Genomic DNA, 12,987 nt, shown 5'->3' on the forward strand with positions numbered 1-12,987 from the left:
TATGAATAAAAGTATGTTATAGCAATTTCAGAGTTCTTATAGTTGAAGGGTTAAGCAATTTAACGCACTTGGTCTATTGGTCAACTTAATTGAAATTGAACACAATAATCAAATAATCAAGTAGTCAGTTATTGAATATATATANAACCATTAAAATATATATATATATATATATATATATATATATATATACCTGCTCCCCTCTTCTATATTTCCTCCTGTTCTATGTTCCATTGTTCTTTGGAACTTCTCTAAATTATTTAGCTATTATAAATTATTTAATAGATAATTAATAGCTTACTATGAATATTTTTAAGGAAGTATAACTCTTCTTACTGAAGAAGAAGCTGATATTTCTTAGTCTACGAGTTTTTCAAATCAATGATATGTCTAAAATTCCTAACAAATCAAATTTTAATACATTTATTACATTTATACATTTTTAATACATTCAATACATTTCAATACATTTTAATACATTTATTTCAATACGTTTATTTGCATTTTAATGTATTTCAAAGAATTACTAAAAGAATTTGTAATAATAAAATGGTATGGGAATGTTATGCAATGGTATTTTATATTATTTGCAAATGTATAAAGCCTGGTTTCATGAAATAACTAAATATAGTTTTTTAAATAAAGCATTGAAGTAAATTTCGATACAATTTTGATTTTTCTAATTTTTTCCTTAATTAACGTCTTAGCCTAAAAATTTGACAAGCCATCATTTTATTTTAAAAGCAAACTATAATACTTTCAATATCAATGCTCATTTCAATTTATTCAAAACAATTTCCAAATTTTTATCAAAATTATACAAAATAGGTTGTTGTCTAATGGAAAATAAGGAAAATGAAGTTACTTATTTCTATAAAAAAAAAAGCTTTCCATTTGCACTAAAAATATTCAGGTTTTTTTTTCTTTCATAACTAAAAGCTTTACTTTTAGAAACAAGATGAGAGAAAATAGTTAATTACTGCCTCTAAATATTTTATTCCTTTTGAAGCTGGTTTAATTTGCTTGGATTTTTGTATTAAAAATATTGAATACTACTCGAAAATAACATATAGTACAATTTTGTGCGGCTTCATACATTGCTGCTCTTATAGATCTTATTCAAATTCATTAAAATTGTTGGGATTTCAAAAAGTTTGAAAAATTAGGGAAAATTAAGTAAAATTTTAAATAATAGATGAAAATTTTTTTTATGACAATCATATTCAGCGTAGTTTTTGTGTTTGGACTCATCTACCATAATGATTACTCTCTGGAACAATTTTTGTTCTGCTGCTTTAAAATTTTGAACACATTATAGATACTTTCATATCGATGACATCAAATCTTCGATCAATTTTTCTCGCCAAGCTGCAATTTTTTTAATGACAAGTGTATTCTATTTTTGTTGAAATGTACGAGTTTATGAAGATTATATATAACAGGCGGTCACGTAAATAGTTCTACTAGTGCTGTTTTACTACTGTTATACGTGCTTGGCTAAAACTGTTTCTACGCATGCTTCTGAACTGGTCATAATAGAGAAGCTCCCCTAGCCGAGTATGACTACGTTTCAGGACATGGTATCCTATTTACTTTTAATCTTGAAGTTGTTGGTTGCAACAATTTCGCGAGCCGTGGTGGCTCAGGGGATAGAGCGCTCGCCTTCCTAGCTCCTTTAAAAAGTCCAGGTATACCCTTGTCTTCTGGATTGGGTTCGAAATTACAAGCCTACGGAGTTGAATATTATCAGTCGTAAACCCTAAATTGAGTCGGCTTTTCAAGGATGGTTATGAAATAAAATAACGACTTTAAGTTTGTACATTTTGACAAAAAGATGATTAAAAATGTCATTGAAAATAAGTCTGCAGCTTTAGGAGCTAAACTAATTTCAGATATGAAATCCTCTCATCCGATTCAGGCAAGATCAAGTATTGCATAAATGCAACAAAAAATTTGTTTCCTAGTGTTATTAATATATAGTATTATACCTAATCAATTAAAATATTGCTTAATATTATTTTTTAAATAAAACAACCGAAGTTTATAAATTTTATTTATCAAACAGGCTACTCTGGATTCGATTCTTAATGTTGACTTCATCATATTTCTGTTATTTTATATGTTAATTGACGAGAATTTCACTTTGAAAATTGAGAACATTTCTAAAGAAAATTAATTTTTTAGAAAATTAGGAATTAAAAAAAACTTTAAATATCAAATTTTTACAACGCATTTTTTATCTGTAACACTTTTTTTCTTTCTTTAAAAAAAAGTAGGAAATCCGAAGCATTCATTTAGTACAATCTTCACTGCAAGCTTCACAACAAAGTTTTTGTAACAATTTCAAAACAGCCATTTTCATTACATAATATACATTCCTCATTTTGTAAATTTTACAATCCCAGAAACTGAAATTAAGAAAATATTTATAATAAATAAATGATCCTGGAAAAGAAATGCAAAAGTATTTTCAATTAACTTTAATTAAATCAAGGTCAAACGTAACACTTAAAAGGAGTTCTTAAAGCATCGCTAAATCTTTAATGTGATTCGAAGTTAACAAACCAAGTGATCTACTTATTCCGCACCAAATGAAGTGATCTTTGTACAATCTCATACCATGCTTTGACATAATAAACAAAATTAATTAAGCTTTTTTCTAAGTCTCGACAATCTGTCAATCTTGATTAGCTCAGCAATACAAGTATAAATGTTTTAATTACCTTAGATAAATATTGAGATAATTTTTTTTAATTTGTATTTTAATTGATGTATATAAATAATGTAATAAAAACTATTTATTGAAATCTATATCTTTATATAAATCGTTATCCATTTTATAAAAAAATATAAATCATATTTTTGATTAAATTATAAAAGCATACCTTTGAAAACAAAGAAAAAATATTTAAGATTATATAAATGGATTAATTTATTTAAACACGGCGTATTTTTATAACTTTACAAGAAAGTTAATAATAGTTCTCTAAAAAAGATACGAATGAGATTCCACTAGGTAAACTAATTAAGCTAGGTTCCATGGATCGCTTGATCAACCACAACTCAACCATAACCTATCTTCAATGACCATTTTCTAGCAAAAAGCCAAACATAACCAAACTCTAATGTCCAGCTAAATTTCATTTTTATGGTTTTCAAACCATGCAAGTTGTAAATGGTTACAAGACCGTATAGTTTTGTTTCCATGGTTTTTTGACCCTATCACTTGTAAGCAGTTTCAAACCTGTGAAAGTAGAATAGTGTTCTTAACCATAAACTTTGCAACTAATTTAATAAACATACTGGTGTCGATTATTCTACCGTAAATTTAGTTCTAACAGAGTGATTCTTACTTGCAACTGTCCGCTCTGAATGCAATTTTAACTCTTCTATTATCTTTACACATGTCAAATTGAAAAAAAAATTATAGATGCATTCGATGTAATGAAAAAACTATCTATTGATACCAAGTTTGACTTCCGTATAACATCCTTACTCTGAAACGACTTTCAAGGGCTGGAACTGAGTTTGGAGATCCTTTTGTATATGTATTTAAAGTGATATCCTAGAATGCTTGCTACGAAATTATCTAAAGAATTCATTTAAAAAAATTTCAGAAAAGAACAATACATATTTTTATTAAAAATATTTTCATAATAAATAACAGTTGCAGTCTTGATCTATCAAATCTAAGAAGAGTTAAGAGAATTCATTGTTCTAACGATCCAGTCCATATAATGAGAAACTTCAGTATAAACACCAGGATATTTGGGTTGAGCACATCCTCTTCCAAACGATACAATTCCAATCAAGGTTGAAACTCCATTTTCTGATCTTTGAACAAATGGTCCACCAGAATCTCCCTAAATAATTAAAGGAAGTGGTAAATTTTAAATTAGAATAAATAATTAGAGAAAAATGGAAAGAAAAAACATGTTCAAAGTTCAAATATTCTTGTTTAAAACTGTTCTTAATAATGATGGAACTCACAATTACTATACCTTAGCACAAGTATACTGATATTTGATTTAAAAACATATCTTAAATTAGTCTCATCACAGGGCAGGTCGTTGCCGGCTGGATCATAGCACACGGTTCCCAATAGATCACTGAAGTCAAGCATCGCTGATTGCGGTCAGTGAGAGAGTGGGTGATCATTTTGATCAGCTTGCTAAGGGACAGGGGGTGCACATTAACGGTGGTCGTCAAACTGTTCTACAGTTAAGTGCTTGACAACTCAAGCTACCAAAGAAGGGCAGCCATCCCCTCTACAGAGTGTCAAAATTGCGTTGGCATATCTTGGAATCATCCTCAAGGATGTTTCCCAGACAGTTGCCAATAGACCATTGTTCAGCTCTAGCGCGACGTAAATGAATTACTACGACTGCATAGATTATTAACTTAAAACTTTCTCTTAACAGCCTGCGGTAGACCAAGAAGGTCATGAAGGTGACGGTTTACCAATTTCCAAGCGAACGGCATAGTGGGAGCAACGCGGTTGTCTTAACTTTAAGATATTCTTGAACATATCAATTTGATAGAGGATGACCTTAAAGCCAGCATGGAGATTAAACACATGTTTTATACAATGATATCTCAGAGCCTTAATCACTGGGCCGTTAAGGTACTAGTTAATTATAAAGAGTTTAATATTCTATTACACTTAAAATTACTAACACTGATGTTGTTTTCTAAGAAAGTACTGAATTTATTTTCGAAATGATTTTATTATTGCTGCGTTGAAAATTTTAACACGCTTTTCTTACTTTCAGTGAATTGTTTTCTTTTTTGTTCCAGATATTATTTATGTCTCATATTACAGTCATTTTACAAATGAAAAAAGTTTTGATATCGTTTCTTTATTTGTTTATTTTATTTATTTATTTTTTTTATAATTTTAAAAACTATTAAATCAGTTTTCAAAAGCACTTATTGCTTTTCTTCTTCTGGTTATGGTACACATTTTGCGAGTTTTCTTCTCTTTTATTTAAATTTATTCAGAAAACGATGGACAGAAAGGTTCATTTTTATATTTTACAGTACCATAATCAACAGATTGAAATTTTAAATTACTCGTCTTTCGGATGCATTCATGTTGAATTGAATGTATACAAAATTATGTTTATGGGTAAAACAAGGTATTTTAGCAGGCGAATTTTAAATATTAATCTGCAGCCTAAGTAAAAAAATAGCCATGCGTAGATATAAATAACAAAAACACGCTGAATTATCACAAAATATAAACAACAAAAGAAGAAAGCGAAAGATTGTCATATAAAGGAAACTTTTAAATGGTTCAAGATATTAAACTAAGTAGTAAAATTCAAGTGTCTTATTAGACTAATGCAATTTAAAGAAATAAAACAATGAATGAAAATCAATTTAAACCTTTGACATCATGATTTGAAACAAACTCCACAAGTTTTTCATGATAAGAGGTTTCATAAAAATGAAATTACAAAAATTCAGAAGATTGAAAACATAAAAAAAAAAAATCAAAACCATAAAAAAAAATTATAAACGTAAAAAAAGAAATTTATCAGAATAAAAAAAAAAGAAAAGTTCAGCAAATTCATAAAAACAAATAATAACAGAGAATAAAAACAAATTTAAAACATTTAAAAAGATCGTAAAAATAAAAAAAAAATCATGAAAATGAAAAGGAAAAATTCACAAAAATAAGAATAATGTACCTGGCACGAATCCCGACCACCTTCCTCATAGCCAGCACATAACATAGTGTTTTCATATAAATCACCATACACCTCTTGACAAACTGTATCATTCAATATTGGAATATCAACTGCTTGTAATGTTTCAGATAACTTTCCACCTACATATAGAATTATCTCCAATAAGAATATCAAATAATTGGTAATATTGACTTTTACAATGTTGCAACCAAGTAAATTAATTCTTAAACATTATTTCACTGATAGAATTTAACACAAAGGGACAAATTGAAACGAAATATTTCAAGTTTTCCCATTAAAACTGAATAGATTAAAAATACAACAAAATTGCTTTTTTTTAACCGCGTCTGTCTGTAAAAGCAATCATTAATGCATTATGGTAATTGAACGTATACAAAAGGTTTCACAATCTGTCGTTTAAGAAAGTAGTGATGACTCTAATTAAAGAGCTGGATTTAAATTAATTTTTAATACTTCCATTTTTTTTAAATATTTTAAGTATGTAAAGGAATTGATAATTAAATAGCTCAAAATAAAAATTTTTAATAACAAGAAGTTTGCAGGGACCTCCTCGTAATTAGTACTTTAGCATTGTAAGAGAATATTTTAAAAATAGTATTAAATTTTCAGTGCAATAGTTTAAACTAAGAACTTTTTGTTACGCTAATTAATTAATAATAAATAAAGTACTATAAAAAGGGGCGTGCACATTTACAATTTTGTTCCACACATATTCTTCTGAGTTAAACAGCATGTAGCACTAGCTAGAACGAAGATGCATTAGTTTTTTCTTGAAATAAAGTTACTCGAGAAATTTAACCAGTCTCAGGAACATGTTAAAAGGAGAACTGGTTGGCATTTTTGTAACTACTGATTCATGTTTATGTACAAAAATTACTATTTGTGTTTTTATTTCCAATGCGTCTGTATTATTGGATACATATTTATGGTACTATGATCGATAAAATAAGTTGAAATTCAGATACTTTGCAAAGTGAACACGAAACATTTAAACTAGTTCATGTCATGGTGATCCGGAATATAGCAATTTATTAGGTGGTGATTCTATTCCATTTTCTAGTTGTGTGAGAATCAGATCAATTTATCATGATTGTAGACATGAAATTGACGGGGATAATTTTTATTCTGATGTCACATTGCCAGTAGAAGTGGTTGAGTTTAATGTAATAACCAGAAATGATGATGAAATACCAGGAACTGAAAATGTATGATAGGTTCTATTGCAAGTGCCGATGAAGGATGGAAAGAGATGTCAAAGAGAATGGAGAGGCACAAATTGATTTTAATGAAAGAAGCTGATTAAAAAAAATATGAGTGCAATTTCTCGATAACAGCTACTTACTGTTTTGTGTGCCAGATTTTGGTCATTTTTAAAAAGGTAGGTTTGGCAAAAATTTTTTTTTTTAGATTGTCTTCATCATTTCAAATGTTTTCAATTTTACTTACAACAGTAAAAAACAATTGTGCCGATGTATTTTGTAAAATATTCATAACTCCAAAATTATGATTTTAAAGAGAGATAAAAAAATATTCAAAAATAGCACAAATGACCCCAGTTTAAAATAATAAATGCAGATGTAATAAACAACTAATATAATAAAAAGAAAGCAAATAACTAATAATCTCTCATTGCTATATAATAGTTTTTTTTCCAAAAAAATGTGGTCTAATAAATCAAAGTTGCGTAAAACTCAGTAAGTGAATAATTAAGTTTCATTTATGAAGTAAACAGAAGCATAAAGTAAATAATCAAAAGCATAAAGTAAATAATTATCCACTCTCACTTCACTTGCTCTTGGTACTAATCGTTTACATTTTTCAGAAAATTTATCCAACTAATGCATTCGGTCAGAAACTGCAGAAGAGATGTTAATGAAGCTTTTTAATCTCATTATTATCCCAAATTTTCTAATATTTTTACTGAATGTTATCTCTATCTTTCTTTAAAAGAGTTAGATATAAAATAATTATAAATTCCCAAGTAATAGTTTAAAAATAAGTAAAAGTTAAAATCTATAACTGTGCATTTTACTGAATATTTATTTTAATAAGAATTGGTTGAAACTTTTAATGTTTGATCTCTTTATACAAACTCACCACTATTTTGCTTTAACTCAAGCCAAACTCTTTTTAATTATTATTCGTTTAAAGAATGCACTTTAATGCACATTAAAACCTAAACTTCCAAGCACGTTTTCGTAAAATATGCATGCACGCCATGAAATGATTAGACCAAAATTTCATAAGTAAATCAGTGTAATTTAAATGGTTAATTCTGTTTAAAAAAACAGATTTTTAGTAAATGAAACTTAAGAGTAGATCAAAGTATTTAAATAAATTTAATGTGCTATTAAAGATATTATTTTGATTTCTTCAAAATAATGGAAAGAAGTTAAAATCTCACATTTTAATTAAATTATATATCCGAACGTTTAGTGCAACAAAAAGTCTTAAGAGAAAAATGCCATTAAAGGACATGCTTGCTAACACACATACTGTCTTGCTAACACACATATCTTAAAATATTCTTCGTTTCCTGCTAGAACTGTATTTCTGACTTTCTAAAAGGAAAAAAAGTTCTGCATTTTATGACAATTCAGGGCTGGTACCCCTGATGACGTCAGCTTTGATTGTCATGTTTTTTCAAAATTTTTATTAGTTTTTCTTCGATGTCTCACTTCTAGAAGGACACGTCTATGTCACTTTTCTAAAGAAATTTTTTTCGTTCATTTTTATTAACATTACAAAGTCTGATAATCATGGTAGGTTAATACAATGATAAAACTAATTGATAAAATAGAACGATAAAACTAAATTCCATTCCTTTTTATAATTCAGTAACAAGTATTTTAAGGAAATTACCTGAAATTGTATCTTCTTGTTGACTCTAAGAGTTTGATTAGATGAAAAAGAAAAACCCTTACCTTACTCGCCCTTGCCAGAATTATTAAGCAGAAAATACTGTGCTTAATTTTTAGAGTATGAAAAAGAAATAAATTTTATATTTTCCTACCCTGGCTTGTAGTTCCCCATCCTGTCACTGTACCAATGCCTGTAGTATTATCTGCCATATCTCTTGATGGCAAGCATACTCCAGTAATTAAGCCTTCTGCTTCTTCCATATTCATCGGAGACATCAATCGCAATAAAGCAATATCATTTTTTAAGCCAGTCATAGGATTATAACCTTCATGAACGATAGGAATAACCTAAAGTTAAGAATATCAAACACGTGTAAATGCTGTTCTAATATATCAATTAAATGATATTCTTTTTCTACTGCCTTACACTGTAAAAAATTCTAGATCAACTACTCTAAAAAGTACCGGCAATTTAGATGCATCTTCCGTAAAATCCATTTTACCGTAAAATTTCAGAGTACTTTTTATTTAATCACGGATTTTACAGCAATTAATATTGCAAACGCATAAAGTAAAAAAATTAATATTGCGGTCAATCCGATTTTTGTGCCGTAACATGTTCTGGTAAAAAATGATTTTGAGGTAAAAAGTACCCGCACCCTGAGTGCTGGTACTTTAATCGAAATTTGATCCTTAATTTTTTAGAGTGTATCCCTTCAAAAGCAGCTTTAAGTTAAGTTAGAGATAAAGATAGGTACCTAAAAAAGTTATTTAAGTATGCTATCAGTCTTTCTTAAAAGTATTTATTGCTGTAAATGAGAACGTTACTTTCATGTTTTGTTAATTTCTGAAGAAAAAAAAATTAACTGAATTAGCAGGAAATTTTATTTTATCCTGATATGCATTGTCTGTTTTAAATGTTACATTTCAGATATATAAATAGAAAAATAAAATATTTTAAATATAAAGATCTTTTTATGGCAAAAAATTAAGTTCATTTTGGATTTTTACATAAGTTATTTTGCAACAAATTCTGACATTTTAATACTTTCCCAGTTCAAATGCCCTGTAGCAAAATTTATATACTTTTGATTTATTTGAATGTTAAGTATAGTATGATATTTTTATTATTAATTTCTAGAACCTAATGAATTGAAAAAAGTTTAGCAAGCGTAAGCATTTTAATTATGTTCAAAATTTCGTTCAGGTGGAAGGATTTTTAAATTTTCTCGAAAAAATTTGAAGTTCGAAAGCGGACAACTGAGGATCTTCCCAACAATAGAACAAAAGCTCTTAAAGAACGTTACTTACTCTATGATTAGTTGGAAGAGTACGAGTCGTAATATTGTGCACTCCTGCGGCAACTCTATATGTTGTAAAATATCCCCTGTAAGAAATTACACATAATTCAATTTTAGATAATAGGAAATTTTATGTCTTTAGATAAAAAATGTCAATTAAGCTAGTCAAACATAATACTTTTCAATATTTCTTCTTAAACACACGTAAATGATGTAAGTTTTAGATATATTTATTTGGGATATGAGGTAACTGACAGTCTTCGACACTTGCCTAAATATATATATCGTAACCAATGACCACAAAGTAACACATATTACCACTGAGTAATAACTGCGTTTTGATTTCAAATAAACTCCAACTGTTTCAATAAACTTTCAAATAAACTCCACTGTTAAAACTCCAATTAGGGTGAACAATCTCTTCTTGTGATTTTTTTCCATGATAGTAGACATAAATAAACAGGACATTAATAAATTATAATTATATATATAATATTAAATATATGGATATAATTAAATAAAAATTATAGTAATAACATTTTTAAAACTCATTTGATTTAATACTGACAAAATTCTTTTTAAATAAAAGTTTCACGTTAATTTTCAGATCTGATGATTTTTTTTAAATTTCTTAAATAATTATTTCTATAAATTTATCGATAATGAAATGCCAAATATTCAATTTGTATCATAATCTTAAAGGAACACGGTTGTTTGTGAAATTACGTGAGGTACAATTTTTTTTCTTGGTACAATTGCAAATGCTTTTATTTTCTTTAATATAATAGCTATTACCCTTATTTATTAGCAAACAACAGTCTTTCAACAAATAAATGAACAAAAACATAAATTCGAGTAAAAAATATTTTTTATAATATTTTGAGCAAAAGTTGTTTTTTTTCTTCATGCTTTTGATTTCAATGTTGGTTTACTCATTGTCTAAAAACAATAAATAATATGGTAACTATAATCTTTGAAAAAACTGCATAAATGTTGAAATTTTCTGAATTAATTAAAATAGTATATTCCATACGTTTAACATAATATTTTTCGCAACAAAATCTCATTTTTGATGAAAAAACAAAATGTCTTTTTTGAAATAAACATTACATTAAAACAAAATAGCAAAATTTTTAAACATAAATAATGATAAAATTACATTAAATCACAATATTTAATCTATTAGTGAAAAAAATTACATTTAATCAGTTTCAAGAAAAAATAATAATTACCCTGCTATACAGTGTGCAGCAGTTACTGCCCAGTGTTTGTTGATTACAGAAGCCCCACAAATGTGTTCATAACTGCTCAGCATTGGTAATATTCTCATTTGAAAAGATAACTAAAGAATTATTAAGAATAAAATTGGTTATTATTATTTTTCAACTTGAAAAAGCAATTGAAACTCAAATGAAACAATCTAATTAGTTTTTCTATTGGCGTTATCAAAAACAGGAATTAAAAGGTTTGTAAAATAGTTAATTCAATGTTTCATCTTCAAATATTAAATATAAAAAAAATGCAACCTAAAAGAATAATAATAAGTATGAAAGAATAATGTTAAAATATATTTTGAATCTAAAATACTACAAAAACGTAAAAGGTGTTAAAAAAAAATAAACTACCTGCCAGGGAAATTCTCCTTGTAGAGCATTTCGTCCACCAACTATTTTATTATCTGATGCCGAAGTTTTACTGATCCCACATTTTTCCATACTTGGGTTTTCTTCGCCTTCGCTTTTCGCAGCTAGTAAATTTAAAATAGTTATGAATGAAATTATTTTACATTCGTTTGTTCCGCAGAACATTTTATTCATTCATACTTTACAACCGTTAGAAGAGAGGATTTTTAATAATACGAAATGTTCCATAATGACTTTTCTTAATCTATATTATTAGAATCTTTGTCCAAAAGGAAGTCAAAAATCATAATATTAAGGGACGCAAGTTAATATTAAAGTGAGGAAAACACAAAAACCTTTATTATAAAACTGTTAAAAACTTTGTAAAGAAAGCAGTATAAAAATATAAAAACCAATTTCATTGATTTACGAAGTTTGGAGGTTTCTTATTGCCACCTTTTTTCAGCACTTTTCTGCTTCATTGGAAAATCAAACGAGTTTCTAATTTGTTTTCATTTCCGCATTACTCGATAGTCATTCGTATAATTTAGATACAGTTGTTAGTTTTGTTTGTTTCCCGTGCCTATGAATTAATTTGCGACTGCCACTATGTTTTCTTTTTCTTTTTTTTTTTGTGAAAATCCTAAAAATTATTAAGGGTGGTTATTTCGAAACACCTTGTTCAGCAATAGCGGAAGTAAAATACTGTGGTTACCTCTTATTTCTAACCACTCGTAAGTGTTTTTAAAAAATGCAGAGTGTGCAAAATAAAAAAAAATACCTTATTGACTCTTTTATACGGTTAGATTTTCTCGTACTGTTATGCAATCTCAATGGTATTAGGGATCGACCTATATCCTAAATAATGCAAACGATATTTTAAGAGAGAGTTACGAAATAAGATACAAAAATTTCTTTCTCTGAATAAACACCATTATAAACTCATTTATTCAGAAATATTCACGTAAAAAGCATTTTTTAATAAACTATTGCTTTTTATTTTTTAATTTATTAATACTAAAAGAATTGAATTACATGGCATGTAAATTGTTAAATAATTTTAAAATTCTCAACTTTATAGTTTTCAATGGTAAAATACGAAACTTGAACAAAACCAATCCAACATTTTTGTGGAAATAAGAATTTGCAAGAAAGGTAAAGCCCGAGTAACAAACAAAATATTTAATTTCTCAGCAAAGAAGAAATTTAGGACAATTTCAACTTTAAAAAAAATATTAAATACTTTCTAACATTTTTGTAGTAAAAGTAAGAATTTATTAAGATATATCAAATATGTTTAAAATTTATAAAATATATTTACCATTTATGTAAAAATTAAGTATTACTAAGCAGTATCCAAGAAACATGCTGGAATGATGAGTTTTCATAGCTATACAACTTACAAGGATTTTTCAATGCTTTATAGAAATCGAAAACAGGTTTTAGGTTAAATATATTTATGACATGTCCTTTTTTTACCTTTATTTTC

General features: G+C 27.4%; 1 protein-coding gene across 1 annotated transcript; it reads right to left on the reverse strand.

Moving 5' to 3' along the window:
- Nucleotides 1-3,611: 3,611 nt before the first annotated feature.
- LOC139427048 (trypsin-1-like) lies at nt 3,612-12,986 on the reverse strand. Its single transcript, XM_071187548.1, has 7 exons — nt 12,820-12,986; nt 11,502-11,623; nt 11,109-11,218; nt 9,887-9,962; nt 8,728-8,923; nt 5,694-5,833; nt 3,612-3,863 (listed from the first exon to the last, which is right to left on the reverse strand). Exons 1-7 carry the CDS (start codon nt 12,884-12,886, stop codon nt 3,690-3,692), a joined length of 885 nt encoding a protein of 294 aa, XP_071043649.1. The 5' UTR covers nt 12,887-12,986; the 3' UTR covers nt 3,612-3,689.
- Between the last annotated feature and the right edge of the window lies 1 nt (nt 12,987).

Source organism: Parasteatoda tepidariorum, chromosome X1 (assembly GCF_043381705.1).
Source record: "Parasteatoda tepidariorum isolate YZ-2023 chromosome X1, CAS_Ptep_4.0, whole genome shotgun sequence".
Taxonomy (NCBI): domain Eukaryota; kingdom Metazoa; phylum Arthropoda; class Arachnida; order Araneae; family Theridiidae; genus Parasteatoda; species Parasteatoda tepidariorum.